The following is a 17,461-nucleotide window of genomic DNA, read 5'->3' on the forward strand; positions in this document are numbered from 1 at the left end:
GCAGCTGATAACGGCATTGATCAGGTCCAACAAGGGACGATATGTTACAAGAACACTGGACATTTTCACACTGTATCTTGCCCACTGGATTTAATAATGCTTAACCACTAGCCAAATACAATGTGTGTTTGAGAAGTACTTTCTTAGCTATATATTTTCTGTTTTATTTTGTTTGTATGGTAGAAGATCAGAGATGACTTTCTGCTCTGGATCGGGATGTTGATAGTCTCTCCAGACACGTTGATAGTCTCTCCAGACACGTTGATAGTCTCTCCAGACATCTGCTTTGCCTCCCACAATTTTCAAGTGCTCCAACTTATGGTCTGGTTTTCAAGACTAGACAACACAAGTATTGACATCTGAACGGCGTTCTTTTTAAACCGCTGGTGCCTCATCTCTCTCTATAAAACAGGAAGGCTGGCATCTTATCACCAGACAGAAGCAGCTCATGGACTTGATTGAATGCTGTTCATGTCTGAGCTAATAGAGGCATCCATTTTGTGACCTGGGTCTTGTATAACCGAACAAGAAAGAAAGGGTTACCAGAGGTCACTCTAACATTCTCCTGAATGAGTCCAGAGGTCACTCTAACACCTTCCTGAATGAGTCCAGAGGTCACTAACACCATCCTGAATGAGTCCAGAGGTCACTAACATTCTCCTGAATGAGTCCAGAGGTCACTAACATTCTCCTGAATGAGTCCAGAGGTCACTAACATTCTCCTGAATGAGTCCAGAGGTCACTAACATTCTCCTGAATGAGTCCAGAGGTCACTAACATTCTCCTGAATGAGTCCAGAGGTCACTAACATTCTCCTGAATGAGTCCAGAGGTCACTAACATTCTCCTGAATGAGTCCAGAGGTCACTAACATTCTCCTGAATGAGTCCAGAGGTCACTAACATTCTCCTGAATGAGTCCAGAGGTCACTAACATTCTCCTGAATGAGTCCAGAGGTCACTAACATTCTCCTGAATGAGTCCAGAGGTCACTAACATTCTCCTGAATTAGTCCAGAGGTCACTAACATTCTCCTGAATGAGTCCAGAGGTCACTAACATTCTCCTGAATGAGTCCAGAGGTCACTAACATTCTCCTGAATGAGTCCAGAGGTCACTAACATTCTCCTGAATGAGTCCAGAGGTCACTAACATTCTCCTGAATGAGTCCAGAGGTCACTAACATTCTCCTGAATGAGTCCAGAGGTCACTAACATTCTCCTGAATGAGTCCAGAGGTCACTAACATTCTCCTGAATGAGTCCAGAGGTCACTAACATTCTCCTGAATGAGTTATAGCTGTTGAATACTGGACTATAATATTATTCAGGCCTTTTTCATTGATTGCTCTAAATCTGTGTAACACTTTTTGTCTTCCCCTCTCTGACGGGAAACAACACCCTGTCCCCGAAGTCATGTTTATATCTATCTCATCTGGAAATAGTTTTTCATGTGTCCTCTGTTATTGTCTTCCCCTTTACTCACTGACCACTCCCCTCTTTGATATACTATTGACCATGTTCCTCATATGTCGTACCTATACAGTACTTATTATATACATGTGTGATGAAGGACCCTTTGGACATCTGGTATGTGAATGCCTCAAGTTAGCAAAGATACTGTGATCAGGTGTGTTGAAACAGGTGTGTTGAACACAGTCCCTCTAAGATCAGGTGTGTTGAACACAGTCCCTCTAAGATCAGGTGTGTTGAACACAGTCCCTCTAAGATCAGGTGTGTTGAACACAGTCCCTCTAAGATCAGGTGTGTTGAACACAGTCCCTCTAAGATCAGGTGTGTTGAACACAGTCCCTCTAAGATCAGGTGTGTTGAAGATCTCACCTGACCTGTTGTGTCATGAGAAATATAAATTTAAAAAAACATAATCAAATGAATATACTTCATTGAACATGACAAAGTATAAAGACATTGTACTGTACTGTATTACCAATATGATGTTGACATACATGAGTACAGTGTAATATTTTAGCTTATTTATAATGCACCAGCCAGCCTTTACAGTGAAACCAGCATAGCATTGTATATATCAACTGATTTATGCTCTCTTGGGTGGTTCCAAATGGTTTCAAATGGTTCCATCTGGTTCCAACTGGTTCCAACTGGTTTCAAATGGTTCCAAATGGTTCCAACTGGTTTCAAATGGTTCCATCTGGTTCCAACTGGTTCCAACTGGTTTCAACTGGTTCCAACTGGTTTCAAATGGTTCCAACTGGTTTCAAATGGTTCCAACTGGTTCCAACTGGTTTCAAATGGTTCCAACTGGTTTCAAATGGTTCCAACTGGTTTCAAATGGTTCCAACTGGTTCCAACTGGTTTCAAATGGTTCCAACTGGTTTCAAATGGTTCCAACTGGTTCCAAATAATTCCAACAGGTTCCAAATAATTCCAACTGGTTCCAAGTGGTTTCAACTGGTTCCAAATGGTTTCAACTGGTTTCAAATGGTATAGAATTTCCTGAAATGTTACTGTGTAGTTTCATTTTGTAACAATGTATGCTCCTTTTTATGTTATTTTAGTTATATCATTATAATGTTGACTGTTGTTACTCTATCCTTGTTGTTGCTGTTATATTATTCATATGTAAACATTGTTATGCTATATTATGAAACTCTGTGCCAATCAAAATCGCTATTCGGCTTTTACCTGTCTGACTGGATAAGAAAACACACACACACACAGAGAGAGAGAGAGAGAGAGAGAGAGAGAGAGAGAGAGAGAGAGAGAGAGAGAGAGAGAGAGAGAGAGAGAGAGAGAGAGAGAGAGAGAGAGAGAGAGAGAGAGAGAGAGAGAGAGAGAGAGAGAGAGAGAGAGAGAGAGAGAGAGAGAGAGAGAGAGAGAGAGAGAGAGAGAGAGAGAGAGAGAGAGAGAGAGAGAGAGAGAGAGAGAGAGAGAGAGAGAGAGAGAGAGAGAGAGAGAGAGAGAGAGAGAGAGAGAGAGAGAGAGAGAGAGAGAGAGACAGAGAGAGAGAGAGAGAGAGAGAGAGAGAGAGAGAGAGAGAGAGAGAGAGAGAGAGAGAGAGAGAGACAGAGACAGAGAGAGAGAGAGAGAGAGAGAGAGAGTAGAGAATTGAAGGAGTTTGTCTGGTGGGAGTCCGTGATGTCATCGGGCTCCATCTTGCTTGAGAAACAGCAGAGACCTAAAGAGGAAAGGCCATCCTGTGTCACACCCTGTCACACATGGACCACCAATTGAGATGTGGTTTTATGTGGTTTTGTTAAGGAAATCAGGTGTTAAATGACACTTTAAATCTTTACTTCATTTTTTAAAATACGTTTATCTTATTACTCTACTTCTTATGGCTTAAAGCCCTTCAGAGCACTAAAATACTTAATGAAAGCATAAATACCCCTCCTTCATTCACCGCTATACTATTCCTGTTCCTGCTTTTAAAGTCCTCCCTATAAATGTGTGATTTTTAGTCTTACCTCTTACTTTATTTTTAATACACGATCATTACATTTATTTTGGAACCTTTGATGTTTTGTATTTTTGTGTTAAAGATGTTGTCATAATATGAATGCAGTGAATAAAATATTGATTGAAAACAAAATGTGTATTTTGGTTGGTTGATGGGATGGCCATGGGGCCATGGGACCATGGGGAGTTTAGGTCTACATATTTTATTGTAGAAGAGAGACAGAGACAGAGAGAGAGAGACAGAGAGAGAGAGAGACAGAGAGACAGAGAGAGAGGGTGAGAGACCGAGAGAGACAGACAGACAGACAGACAGACAGACAGACAGACAGACAGACAGACAGACAGACAGCAAACACGTTTCCCATGCCAATACAGCCCTTTGCATTGAATTTAAATGTAATTGAAAGAGGAAGAGAAAGAGAAAGAGAGAGCGAGACAGTGTGCATCACAGCAGCACGATATGTGACCTGCTGAGAGAGAGAGAGAGGGAGAGAGACAGAGAGAGAGAGAGAGAGAGAGGAGAGGGAGAGAGAGAGAGAGAGAGAGAGAGAGAGAGAGAGAGAGAGAGAGAGAGAGAGAGAGAGAGGGAGAGACAGAGAGAGAGAGAGAGAGAGAGAGAGAGAGAGATGAGATGACAAAATGAGGTGGAAACTGAGCTGCACTTCCTAACCTCCTGCCCAATGACCATATTAGAGAGACATATTTCCCTCAGATTACACAGATCCACAAAGAATTCGAAAACAAATCCAATTTTGAAAAACTCCCATATCTACTGGGTGAAATTCCACAGTGTGCCATCACAGCAGCAAGATTTGTGACCTGTTGCCACGAGAAAAGGGCAACCAGTGAAGAACACACACCATTGTAAATACAACCCATATCTATGCTTATTTATTTTATCTTGTGTCTTTTACCATTTGTAAATTGTTAAAACACTGTATATATATAATATGACATTTGTAATGTCTTTATTGTTTTGAAACTTCTGTATGTGTAATGTTTACTGTTCATTTTTATTGTTTATTTCACTTTATATACTCACTTTATATATTATCTACCTCACTTGCTTTGGCAATGTTAACACATGTTTCCCATGCCAATAAAGCCCTTGAATTTAATTGAATTGAGAGGGAGAGAGACAGACAGAGAGAGATTAGATCCCACTAGCACAAAATAATTTCAGGTAAAGGAATACGTTTGGGAATAAACCAATGAATAAATAAACTATGGATTTGGTGTGAAAGTGTTTTTCTCCAGCCCGCTAGGTGGCGGCCAAGTGTTTTTATGTTGTCTGGAGAACTGACGTGGCTCTTTCCTCTTTGGTTCTGCAGTAAGGAGCAAGCAACGACTCAACACAATGGTAAGGGATTTGACTCTAATGCACGGTTTTCTAAGAATAACATAGAATATGAAATGCTGCTTAGAGCTACGTGATGCCATTTGTCCTAATGAAAACCTGACAGTTAATTGATTAAAATGGTTGAAGCGAGACATTTCCGTTGTTGCAATGGATATAGCTTTGTTAGCCAACATTGGCTTGTCATTCGACGTTATGTCATTTCATCGAATAACAGTAAATATGTTTTGATGGGAATACAGTAAGTAACTATGTTAAATAACTGAGCAATAAACATCCAGCCACAGACGTTTCCAGGGGAGACTATATCTTATTCAACTGTGATGATAGACAGTCAATAAGCTGGTTGATGTGCACCTAGTTAATTATATTCACGTAGCTAGTCCTTTTCAACCCAGACATTTTGTTTTATTTATACATGTGGAATATTGTCCTGATGTCCTAAAGCAGAAACACACCGTGAGGTGAATCTCTCTCCATGTGTCTCTGTTGTTCTTCCACCAGGAGCTGGAGGCCATGACCAGATACACCAGTCCGGTGAACCCAGCAGTCTTCCCCCACCTCACTGTGGTCCTCCTGGCTATCGGCATGTTCTTCACTGCGTGGTTCTTTGTGTATCCTTCCACGGCCGTCTGTCGTCATAGTGACCGGTTTATTTTGACCGTGAATCGTGGCCGTCTATCGTAACAGTGACCGGTTTATTTTGACTGTGAATCGTGGCCGTCTATCGTCATAGTGACCGTGAATCGTGGCCGTCTATCGTCATAGTTTTATTTTGACTGTGAATCGTGGCCGTCTATCGTCATAGTGACCGTGAATCGTGGCCGTCTATCGTCATAGTGACCGGTTTATTTTGACTGTGATCGTGGCCGTCTATCGTCATAGTGACCATTTTGAATCGTGGCCGTCTATCGTCATAGTGACCGTTTATTTTGACCGAATCGTGTGACCGTTTATTTTGAAATCGTGGCCGTCTATCGTCATAGTGACTGTGAATCGTGGCCGTCTATCGTCATAGTGACCGTGAATCGTGGTCGTGAATCGTGGTCGTCTATCGTCATAGTGACCGTGAATCGTGGCCGTCTATCGTCATAGTGACCGTGAATCGTGGCCGTCTATCGTCATAGTGACCGTGAATCGTGGCCGTCTATCGTCATAGTGACTGTTTATTTTGACATCGAATGGTGGCCATCTTTGTACCCCTATTGTGTTTGCAAACATTGCCGCACGAGGGCGATGCGTGCGAGTTGGTGGCAGAACAAGGGGGAGTTCTCATAGAACATGTATGAGTGCATTTCACACTACTTTTGGATTTTAAGCCTCATATGAACGTCCTGCTTAATATATTGTTTGTCATCATCGCAAATCAACTGCAATATACTTACTTTAACTAGTGCAACGGCTCTTTGCTAGCTTTTGCTACAGCCTATATCAATGAGCGTTAGCATTCTAGCTAACGACTGTTGCATCCAAAATAGGTATTTTGCAATTATCTTAGCGACTGCTCAAGCAAGAATCGAAACATAATTGTAAGTATATGTGGCAAGTCAGTTAAGAACAAAATCTTATTTTCAATGACGGCCTAAGAACAGTGGGTTAACTGCCTGTTCAGGGGCAGAACGACAGATTTGTACCTTGTCAGCTCGGGGGTTTGAACTTGCAACCTTCCGGTTACTAGTCCAACGCTCCAACCACTAGGTTACCCTGCCGACATATGAGTCACCTCAGTGTGTTCTGGAATCTGTGTTCTTCAAACCTTGTCCTGGGGGGCACACTTGAGTATGAAGGCTTCTGTTCCAACTAATGTGTTTCTAGGATTGAAGAACATTGATAAAAACCAGCTTAAAGGTTTAGTGTACAGCGCATTCTGAAAGCATTCAGACCCGTTCCCTTTTTACACATTTTGTTATGTGTGGGGGGACGACTATTGAATCCACTTTTAGAATTAAGGCTGTAACATAAACGTGGAGGAAAAGGGTCTGCATGCTTTCCAAATGCCCTGGACATGGATTGACTGAGATGTGACATTCTAAACAAAAAACACTGAAATATCTCATTAAATACATTTAGTCTGAGTTAATGCAGAATTGGCTTCTTTTTTTGGGGTTGGGGGGGGTCAAAAATAAAATGCTGTTTTGTTTAACACCTTAACTTTTCTCTCAGCTACGAGGTAACATCCACTAAATACACCAGAGACGTGTTCAAAGAGCTGCTCATCTCCCTGGTGGCGTCGCTCTTCATGGGCTTCGGAGTGCTGTTTCTGTTACTGTGGGTCGGCATCTATGTCTGACGGGTAAGGATCATGGCATCTATGTCTGACAGGTAAGGATCATGGTATCTATGTCTGACGGGTAAGGATCATGGCATCTATGTCTGACAGGTAAGGATCATGGTATCTATGTCTGACGGGTAAGGATCATGGCATCTATGTCTGACGGGTAAGGATCGTGGCATCTATGTCTGACGGGTAAGGATCATGGTATCTATGTCTGACGGGTAAGGATCATGGCGACTTGGATCGTTTAAAAAAACAACAACTCTTCTTTAAAATGTGGCTGCGTAGCGGTTAGAACTGAAAAGGGCTGGGTTTTAATCCCCGAACCGGCAAGGTGGGAAAATCTGCTGTTCATCCCTTGAGTAAGGCCGTTAACAACAACAACTGCTCCCCAGGTTGCCGATTTTTTTTAAATATTTTTTTTTTTAAAGGCAGCTCCCTAACCTCTCTGATTCGGAAGGGTTGGGTTCAATGTTTCGGTTGAATGCATTGTTGTGCAACTGACAGGTTATCCTTGTTTGTGAAATGCTGCAAAAAAAATGAATGGCTCTTTCGAGGACATGTAACATTTTCTGAATCTGACAATGACCCATAAGAGTTGGCAAGATGTCTGAGTCTGGAGACTTGTGCAACACTCAACAATACAAATCAGAACCATTTTAAAAACAGAGACTCATGTGATATGACGTTATCATAAACAGTGGCACAGAGCGTGTGACGCAAGAGGCTGCAAGAATCACACCGGGAGGCTACTGAGATTGCGGCTCTCTCTAGCGATGTGCTATCTGCGTGACAAATCTCAAATAGTTGTGCCTCTAATCTTTGTTCCTGTCATAAATCACCCTTATGGTCATGTCCCTAGATCTACCTTTTTAAAGTTAACTCATTCACCATAGTGTTTTGTCTTTTCTTCTCCCTGTGTGTGTGTGTGTGTGTGTGTGTGTGTCGTTAGATTGTTATATCAATACAGAAGAACATTCCAGTGGAACAGGACATGAAATGGGCTCCACTACAAGATGGTTATGGATTGGATTGCACTGTGGGGGGCTGTGGATTGGGGTGACCTTTCAATAAATAAAAATAGCTATTTGTACAAAAACTGCATAGTATTTTTTTCTTCTGGTGAAATTTTGACAATTCTTCTGGATTGACTTGCTGAGTAAAAGGGTCATATGGACACAGAGTGGAATATTAGCACAGGTCTGGATTTCAGACTAGGCTGATCTGCTATTCTGTAGTTAAATGATGTCATAGTTAGTGGGGTTACTCCCTTTATGGTTTGACCATTTCAAATTCAGACGAGTTAAGAAAGACAACAAAATCCAGAGAACCTGCATTTTTTTAAATAAAAAATATATAAAAAGTGTTGGATTGAAAATTTGAACTTTGTAAACAGCACATCTTATCTACAGGACAAACGGAACCAGAGGCTACATTCAGTCAGCATTATAGCGTAGACTTCCTTCACGGTAAATGTTGCTCTCAACAGGAAATTACCTTGATGCTACAACAGACTGGATTCAGTCGAGCCCCGGGACTTCCCCTCTCTCACCTGAGAGGGAACCAGTAACAACTCTTATACACTGTTGTTCACAGAACCAGGGGTGCATCCCAAATTGCATTCCATTACCCATTTAGTGCACTATATTAGGGAATAGGGTGCAATTTGGGATGCTATATTTTTTTCCATCTTAGTAAAAACACTAAATTAATAGCCGTCATTATGAATGTACTGTTTTAAAAAAAGAAAATCTGCCTCAGATTGTCCTTTAGTGTCTTGTCTTCTTGTTACAACATTAGTCCATATTCGTGTAGTGTGGTACATTGACTTGATCCATCCTGCTGTACAAACCCATTGCTGTTTCTCACTTTTCCGTCATCTCCATCCTGACCCCGAGTCATTTTCAGTTGGGCAAACCGTTTTGAAGCGGGAAAACAATAATGGTCATTTCTTATTGGACAAGGCCAGGGAGTCCCTCCCTGTTTCAGTTTCATGCCTAACGAACATGGCTCACCCAGGCAAGTGAGTCACCACAGAGCCTGACAGGCCTCGCCTGGTAATAAGTCCTTTTGGGGGGTGTAATTGTTCCTTCCATTTCCTCCCTCTCACTGACGAGCTCTGGCGAAGGCATCCCTCAGCCAGACAGAATCCTGATACAGCCGCGGGTCGCCCAGACACTCTGCTGTCCGTTTGTAAACGTAGAAATACAACACTGCAGCTGTGGAATAGAACAACAAGTTACACGACTCACAAACTAAAATAAACCAACATGTTGTTTAGTATAAGTCTCGTGAAAACCGCTACGTTAACTAAGTAGTCTCGTGAAAACCGCTACGTTAACTAAGTAGTCTCGTGAAAACGCTACATTAACTAAGTAGTCTCGTGAAAACGCTACATTAACTAAGTAGTCATGAAAACGCTACATTAACTAAGTAGTCATGAAAACGCTACATTAACTAAGTAGTCTCGTGAAAACGCTACATTAACTAAGTAGTCATGAAAACGCTACATTAACTAAGTAGTCATGAAAACGCTACATTAACTAAGTAGTCTCGTGAAAACGCTACGTTAACTAAGTAGTCTCGTGAAAACCGCTACGTTAACTAAGTAGTCTCGTGAAAACGCTACATTAACTAAGTAGTCTCGTGAAAACCGCTACGTTAACTAAGTAGTCTCGTGAAAACCGCTACGTTAACTAAGTAGTCTCGTGAAAACCGCTACGTTAACTAAGTAGTCTCGTGAAAACCGCTACGTTAACTAAGTAGTCTCGTGAAAACCGCTACGTTAACTAAGTAGTCTCGTGAAACCGCTACGTTAACTAAGTAGTCTCGTGAAAACGCTACATTAACTAAGTAGTCTGGTGAAAAGAAGCGACTGCTTATTACGCCTCAACAGGCCGATACACAAGGCTGAATAAACCTAAGTCATGCTGGCAAGAGACCAGTGTGTGGGTCTTTCTTTTCATCAGAGAACTTACCAACCCTCTGGAAGACGAAGAGGACACACAGGCCGTTCGTCCAGATGAAACGATTCGATTCCAGCCATCTCAGGTTCTAAAAAAAAAAAAAGCAAACAAAATAAGAGCAGACATGATCAAATGTTTATAAAAACTCACCAGGTGGGAATAATGTCCCCTTTTTCTGCTGACAGTTAATAATGTACAATCATTTTCTGTGGGTGTTTCTGCACGTACCACTACCCAGCAGTGAAAGGAGATGCTGAGAGTGAGGTAGATGGCAGACAGCACCAGCAAGCCTTTAAACCTCTCCAGTAGCAGAGAGACCAGACCGACCTGGAACACGTAGGTGTTGAACATCATCAGCAGAATGATGATCACGTTGAACAGGATGGCTATATCCTGGATACTGGAACACACAGGTTATAAAAACACAGTTACAATCCCAGTATGAACATTAACAAAAATGTAAGTAAAATAACTAGCTATTAAATATAATGTTTTAATAACTAACTACAACTACAAAAACAAATGTACATACATGAACAGCACTAGCTGGATGACGGGCGCTGCCCTGAGCAGCTCGCTGAAGGAGTTGACGAACAGGTCATAGGTCAGCAGACCCAGCTGGACCAGAAGGACCAGCGAGTAGTTGTTGGTCTGGAGCATGCTAGGGGTTAAGTCTGGCTACATAGCCCAGGAACACCTGCACACAGCTGGGATGAACTTCACACGTTCACAGCCTCTAGCTTCGTCGTCTCCGGCTGCGTTTACAGACAGACCAATATTTTTTTTTCTCTCTCCAGTAATTGGTCTTTTAAACAATCAGATCAGCTCTGAAAACAGATCAAAATAAAAATTGTTAAACAAATAAAGCCGAATTGGGCTGCCTGTGTTGCTCCGTAGTGACAGCTATCCGAGGGGACACTACGACTAAAGATACAGCTAGCCAGCTGCACATTCCAGCTCAGGCTTCATCCGTACTACAACGGTGGATATTGCTAGTCCGCCTGCTGCTACCGCTAGCAGATTTATAACTGCGCTTGCGTGGTTGAACACCGCACTCTTCATTGAAACAAAACGCTGAGACATCAATCCGCGGGAGAATCAGTGCCACATTTTTATTTGTGCCAAAATGAAAGTAAAGTTATCTTACGAATTCAGCAGGCTACGGTGTGAAATTGGCTTTTAGAAATGCCTTCTTTTATTACTTATTGTTAATCTCGTCGGTGGTGATGTGCTTCTCAATGCACAAGCACCTTATCAGGGATGCAAACGGGCGAGGGACCAAAAAAAAGGTGACACTTTTTTTGTTGTTGCGCTGAAACATGCAGAAAAAAAAATCCCTGCTCGGAGGAAATGCAGGTTAACTAATTAAACAACACAGAATATGATCTACACCATCTTTCAGTCTCTGTGTGTAAAATACAAAGTGGTTCATGTTGAACCGAACTCATAGCTAAAACAATGTAAAGAAAGCAATCCAATGTTATTGGTTGCCTAGACTTCTAGGCAACCTGGTCCTTCTGTGGCTCAGTTGGTAGAGCATGGCGCTTGTAACGCCAGGGTAGTGGGTTCGATTCCCGGGACCACCCATACGTAGAATGTATGCACACATGACTGTAAGTCGCTTTGGATAAAAGCGTCTGCTAAATGGCATATATTATTATTATTATATACTTCACTGCAAATGACACTCAAAGTCTTAAGAAAAAAAAAAAAAACATTTCCCAAAGAGGGAAAGTGTGTGATGTTCCTTTCATCTCCATAGTTTCCTCCAGCTTAAGCCAGACCCAGCTACACTTCATCCCTGAATCCACTTGTTTAAACAAGCAACGCTTCATTTTCACCTAATTCTCTCAAATCTGAAAATTAACCACACACTGTAGAGGATAAACATTAATTAAGATAGCGGCTAATTTCCTTAAGTGTGTGGCTTGAGTCAAATACATTCCGTGACACATGGAATCAAATACTTACTATAGAACAAACTTCACGTCAGGATAGGCAACCGAAATTAATAAGTGTGTATAATATTAAACAGAGGGAGTGAAATGTTGGCAAGTAATAAACATTTAAACATTTCAGAAAAACTATGACCGAGTTATTATTCTTACACTTTTAAAAAATATACTAGTTGAATAAGACACAGGAGAGATGACGAATTTTGTCAAAGACATTTATTTATAGACTAATACAAAATCAGTAGCGGATTTAGGGGGGGTTCCCCCCATTGCGGCACGGCGCTGATATGGGGGGGGGGGTTTCACCCAGGGCGGCATACAAGCTAGAACCGCCACATACACCTTGAAACAAATAGCCAAACCGAAAACTGCAGACAAAAATGCTTTGTTCTTAACTGACTTGCCTAGTTAAATAAAATGTTTTTTTTTTTTTTTTTAAAGATCTCTTCGTTATCGTTCAGGGGACGCGCTGCTGTAACTGGCAAGCTGTCTTTCCAGAGCGCACGCTGATGCTGTAACTAGTAAATTGGTTGCCTCTGCTTTGCATTCTGTTGTTATGGAAACGATTGGCTGAGTCTTGGATACAGCCAGTATTGCGCCAAACGTGCATCACTTGTTCACTTACAGTCAGTAGTGATCCAACCCCCCATCCCAAACCTTTCTCATCGGATCTACACGAATCACGTAGGTCACCTATTTTGGGATTCAAAACCACGAATTTTGCCGAAAGGTGACGAGTTTGCATCCCTGCCCCCCCCCCCACACCAATCGATAAAACAATTGTATTAAGTCATCTGCAAGTTGTACTGTGCGTGAAGTTTAAAATGCATTCTGTTAATACTAATAGATATTTTAACATGAATATATCTTTCACACTATTTTTTTATTTATTAATAAAATAGTTCATATCGATTGTCTACCTCAAATTAAGGAGATGAGCCTCAACTCGTGGCTCAGACACTTCATTCAGGATAAATGGAGTAAGCCTGCCTGCAGTTTAGCACTGAAGGACTTGTTGCCGACATTAACATGTACCTGGCTAAAAGGTGAGCCACTTTTGAGGAACCGGTTATTCTGAGTTGAACTCAGAGTTGACCAAAGTTACCTCGCCAACTCCTCAAACCACATACTTACTATAGGGCTCTGGATTTCAGTCTGTCGACCCTCCGGTTGCCCTTCAGGCTACCCGTCTCCCCACCTTGAGCCTGGTAACCAGCTTTACTTTGGTTTCCACAATCCACTGATGTTTAGATGCCTTTAAATCTTCATTTAGTATTATAAAACATTCATTCCACTCATAATTACAGTCAAATTCCATGTTCTGTTAAAAAAAAAACTCAAGAGGTCCTTCCATCTTCTTCGTTCCTATGCAATTTCACCAGTGTTCAGGGATGTAGGCTGTGTGCTTGTCATCCAGGCAGAGAGCCCTTCAGTCCTAAATCTGCTGGTAGCCAAACTGAACAGATGGGACTGGAGTCACTTTGAAATGAGAATACAAGACAGGTTTTCAGCTTCATCACGATCTTCCCAATCTAGCCATCTAGTCCTCCCTGAAATGAGATGTGAAAGAGTTGTTTAAAATGGTTGGTTTAGGTTTGGAAAATTATTCTGCCATATGGATTTAAAAATGATAAAAACGTCTTGACAATAGTATTTCAGAGCTAAAGATAACCTAACCATTCTCCCTGCTGTCCTCCCCGTTCTTCTGGTCAAGAGCCAAAGCGCTGTGTAACTAGTTAACGCAAAGTAGTGTGAACTAAACCTGTTACACAGGTAAACAGCCAAGGAGAGGTCACGGTAAGGATTACAGATTAAAGAAAATGATGTGCCAAATGGCATCCTATTGACTAATGCACTTATTTCGTAGTCACGCGGGTGTCTGTAGTAGACACCACTCACCGTCTGTTGTCGTTTCTTGGCTGCCATCCTTTCTAAACTGACGTTACGCTAATTTTAGCTGACTAGCATCAAACGTTGTTGTTCACATGATCTAGAAATCAGAATCAAGCCTAGCGAGAGCCAAAACAAAACACTTGGGCAGTTAACCTCACAGTTCTTACAGACGGACTATTAGCTAGCTAACTAGTTAAATATTAAATGATAAGTAGTGTAACGTTAACGTTCGTAAAATACAATACTGAGTTACAAAAACGAACATTAGCTAGGGACCCGAACAAATAGCAAGCATGCTAACGTTCAAATAGCATGCGCCTATGAGGGGGACAAACGAACAGTATTATTCAACACTGTCATCGGCGCTGAAGTTCGCTTTTTACTACAAAATAAAAACGTATAATGAATGTTACCTTTATTTACGGGTTGGATGAAGTATTGAGTAGTCACCGTCGGCTAGTTCATTAGCTATCTTAAGCCAAAGGCCGTGTTTGCTTTGCGGGCTTTTCTTCGAATACCATGGAAACGCCATTTCCGTCCTGAAACCCGGAAATAAATCCCCTCTCGTTCGTTCAGCCATCCCCATGGTAACAAGATGAATAGGAAAAAAAGAATAGGACATTTTTGGAATTATAACGTCTACAAAAAAAATAAGGTATTGAAGTTAACACAGGTTTAGGAGATCGTATACGTTTTGTTTTGTTCTATGAGATCATAGCAGTCCGTTAACGTTACCTTAATGAATTATGAAGCATTTGTGTTTTTTTAATTATTTTTTTTATTGCATATATTCTTTAAAATGCACAAACACTCATGTTAGCCGATGAAGATTCTCATAGAACAAAACGTATAAAATACCCTAAGCCTGTGTTTACCACAGACTTTATTTTCGGTATTTATTTCTCCCCGTAACCTTTAGATGAGGAAGGGGGTCGTTTTCTCGTGTGGGTAAAATACCGCCCTCTCCATCCTGGTCATGGATAGAAGGAATAACGATTTTTGTACGTCATACTCCCGTTCACTCTAACGAGAGTTTGTGTTTGACACAGCTTCGTATTCTACAAGACTCTGCTTGCGTTCCACAGAAACACCTGTTGGCTACAATTCGCCAATAAAGAGACCGAGCACAACATTACGTACTCATTTTGCCCTCGTAGAAAGTGTGGAGGTACTGAGTACTGCTGTTTTTCTGTTCTACTTGCCCATTATTGCACCCACCTGGTGTCTCAGCTCTACCAGTCCGTGATTGGAACAATTTAAATATTTGTCTTTCTTTCTTTTCACACACTAACTGGCCACCAGATTACAGAAACTATAGCAATGAAACTGAAGTAATGGAATAGCAATAACTATAACGTTAGCAATGGGAATATAGCCTGAGAGACACAAAGTCATGTTTAGATTTTTTCCCCCCTTTAAAAACACCACCAACAACAAAGAGGTGGAACTCTTAAAGAATGGAACCTTCTCTCTCCTAATATAGAGAGTGGAACCTTCTCTCTCCTAATATAGAGAGTGGAACCTTCTCTCTCCTAATATAGAGAGTGGAGCCTTCTCTCTCCTAATATAGAGAGTGGAGCCTTCTCTCTCCTAATATAGAGAGTGGAGCCTTCTCTCTCCTAATATAGAGAGTGGAGCCTTCTCTCTCCTAATATAGAGAGTGGAGCCTTCTCTCTCCTAATATAGAGAGTGGAGCCTTCTCTCTCCTAATATAGAGAGTGGAGCCTTCTCTCTCCTAATATAGAGAGTGGAGCCTTCTCTCTCCTAATATAGAGAGTGGAGCCTGGAACCTTCTCTCTCCTAATATAGAGAGTGGACCCTTCTCTCTCTAATATAGAGAGTGGAGCCTTCTCTCTCTAATATAGAGAGTGGAGCCTTCTCTCCTAATATAGAGAGTGGAGCCTTCTCTCTCTAATATAGAGAGTGGAGCCTTCTCTCTCTAATATAGAGAGTGGAGCCTTCTCTCTCCTAATATAGAGAGTGGAGCCTTCTCTCTAATATAGAGAGTGGAGCCTTCTCTCTCCTAATATAGAGAGTGGAGCCTTCTCTCTCCTAATATAGAGAGTGGAGCCTTCTCTCTCCTAATATAGAGAGTGGAGAGCCTTCTCTAATATAGAGAGTGGAGCCTTCTCTCTCCTAATATAGAGAATATAGAGTGGAACCTTCTCTCTCCTAATATAGAGAGTGGAGCCTTCTCTCTCCTAATATAGAGAGTGGAACCTTCTCTCTCCTAATATAGAGAGTGGAGCCTTCTCTCTCCTAATATAGAGAGTGGAGCCTTCTCTCTCCTAATATAGAGAGTGGAGCCTTCTTCTCTCTCCTAATATAGAGAGTGGAACCTTCTCTCTCCTAATATAGAGAGTGGAGCCTTCTCTCTCTGATATAGAGAGTGGAGCCTTCTCTCTCCTAATATAGAGAGTGGAACCTTCTCTCTCCTAATATAGAGAGTGGAGCCTTCTCTCTCCTAATATAGAGAGTGGAGCCTTCTCTCTCCTAATATAGAGAGTGGAACCTTCTCTCTCCTAATATAGAGAGTGGAGCCTTCTCTCTCCTAATATAGAGAGTGGAGCCTTCTCTCTCCTAATATAGAGAGTGGAACCTTCTCTCTCCTAATATAGAGAGTGGAACCTTCTCTCTCCTAATATAGAGAGTGGAGCCTTCTCTCTCCTAATATAGAGAGTGGAGCCTTCTCTCTCCTAATATAGAGAGTGGAGCCTTCTCTCTCCTAATATAGAGAGTGGAGCCTTCTCTCTCCTAATATAGAGAGTGGAGCCTTCTCTCTCCTAATATAAAGAGTGGAACCTTCTCTCTCCTAATATAGAGAGTGGAACCTTCTCTCTCCTAATATAGAGAGTGGAGCCTTCTCTCTCTAATATAAAGAGTGGAACCTTCTCTCTCCTAATATAAAGAGTGGAACCTTCTCTCTCTAATATAGAGAGTGGAGCCTTCTCTCTCCTAATATAAAGAATGGAGCCTTCTCTCTCCTAATATAGAGAGTGGAGCCTTCTCTCTCATAATATAAAGAGTGGAGCCTTCTCTCTCCTAATATAAAGAGTGGAACCTTCTCTCTCCTAATATAGAGAGTGGAGCCTTCTCTCTCCTAATATAAGAGTGGAGCCTTCTCTCTCCTAATATAGAGAGTGGAGCCTTCTCTCTCCTAATATAGAGAGTGGAGCCTTCTCTCTCCTAATATAGAGAGTGGAGCCTTCTCTCTCCTAATATAAAGAGTGGAGCCTTCTCTCTCCTAATATAGAGAGTGGAGCCTTCTCTCTCCTAATATAAAGAGTGGAGCCTTCTCTCTCCTAATATAAAGAGTGGAGCCTTCTCTCTCCTAATATAAAGAGTGGAGCCTTCTCTCTCCTAATATAAAGAGTGGAGCCTTCTCTCTCCTAATATAAAGAGTGGAGCCTTCTCTCTCCTAATATAAAGAGTGGAGCCTTCTCTCTCCTAATATAGAGAGTGGAGCCTTCTCTCTCCTAATATAAAGAGTGGAGCCTTCTCTCTCCTAATATAGAGAGTGGAGCCTTCTCTCTCCTAATATAAAGAGTGGAGCCTTCTCTCTCCTAATATAAAGAGTGGAGC

At 41.6% G+C, this 17,461-nt stretch overlaps 2 protein-coding genes and 1 long non-coding RNA gene across 12 annotated transcripts in view; 2 read left to right on the forward strand and 1 right to left on the reverse strand.

Annotated features, from left to right (window-relative positions):
• Positions 1-2,834, forward strand: part of LOC127912171 (uncharacterized) — a 4,908-nt gene extending 2,074 nt beyond the window's left edge. For 3 of the 9 annotated variants that reach the window (XR_008081257.1, XR_008081259.1, XR_008081262.1), the window contains exons 2-4: positions 1-581; positions 646-986; positions 1,018-2,828. The exon at positions 1-581 is cut by the window's left edge and continues 1,108 nt beyond it. This is a non-coding gene — a long non-coding RNA (uncharacterized LOC127912171). Of the gene's footprint in view, positions 582-645; positions 987-1,017 lie in introns of all 9 variants that reach the window. The other 6 variants (XR_008081261.1, XR_008081264.1, XR_008081260.1 and 3 more) reach the window with 5 other exon arrangements.
• A 1,884-nt stretch (positions 2,835-4,718) lies between these two features.
• Positions 4,719-8,164, forward strand: LOC118379501 (transmembrane protein 258). 2 transcript variants are annotated; one of them, XR_008081265.1, is made up of 5 exons: positions 4,719-4,793; positions 5,295-5,404; positions 6,954-7,112; positions 7,171-7,257; positions 8,018-8,164. XR_008081265.1 is itself a non-coding variant. In XM_052481069.1 (4 exons), exons 1-3 carry the CDS (start codon positions 4,791-4,793, stop codon positions 7,078-7,080), a joined length of 240 nt encoding a protein of 79 aa, XP_052337029.1. In that variant the 5' UTR covers positions 4,719-4,790; the 3' UTR covers positions 7,081-7,083; positions 8,018-8,164. The 2 variants fall into 2 exon arrangements, 1 of the variants encoding a protein (XP_052337029.1); XM_052481069.1 differs by lacking the exon at positions 7,171-7,257 and having other exon boundaries at positions 6,954-7,083.
• A 222-nt stretch (positions 8,165-8,386) lies between these two features.
• LOC118379502 (transmembrane protein 138-like) lies at positions 8,387-14,467 on the reverse strand. Its single transcript, XM_052481068.1, has 6 exons — positions 14,293-14,467; positions 13,121-13,536; positions 10,564-10,858; positions 10,260-10,431; positions 10,044-10,119; positions 8,387-9,284 (listed from the first exon to the last, which is right to left on the reverse strand). The coding sequence occupies exons 3-6, from the start codon at positions 10,689-10,691 to the stop codon at positions 9,172-9,174; spliced, it is 489 nt and encodes a 162-aa protein (XP_052337028.1). The 5' UTR covers positions 10,692-10,858; positions 13,121-13,536; positions 14,293-14,467; the 3' UTR covers positions 8,387-9,171.
• Positions 14,468-17,461: the final 2,994 nt, after the last annotated feature.

This window comes from Oncorhynchus keta, chromosome 26 (genome assembly GCF_023373465.1).
Source record: "Oncorhynchus keta strain PuntledgeMale-10-30-2019 chromosome 26, Oket_V2, whole genome shotgun sequence".
NCBI lineage: Eukaryota > Metazoa > Chordata > Actinopteri > Salmoniformes > Salmonidae > Oncorhynchus > Oncorhynchus keta.

Excerpts from the sequence above, each read along its gene's own strand:
- LOC118379501 (XM_052481069.1), top strand. Across the intron at positions 5,405-6,953 it reads TTCACTGCGTGGTTCTTTGT|CTACGAGGTAACATCCACTA; the intron begins GTATCCTTCCAC and ends CTTTTCTCTCAG.
- LOC118379502 (XM_052481068.1), bottom strand. The coding sequence starts at position 10,691 with ATGCTCCAGACCAACAACTACTCGCTGGTCCTTCTGGTCCAGCTGGGT. Across the intron at positions 10,120-10,259 it reads CCTTTCACTGCTGGGTAGTG|AACCTGAGATGGCTGGAATC; the intron begins GTACGTGCAGAA and ends TTTTTTTTTTAG. Across the intron at positions 9,285-10,043 it reads CTTCGTCTTCCAGAGGGTTG|CTGCAGTGTTGTATTTCTAC; the intron begins GTAAGTTCTCTG and ends TCTATTCCACAG.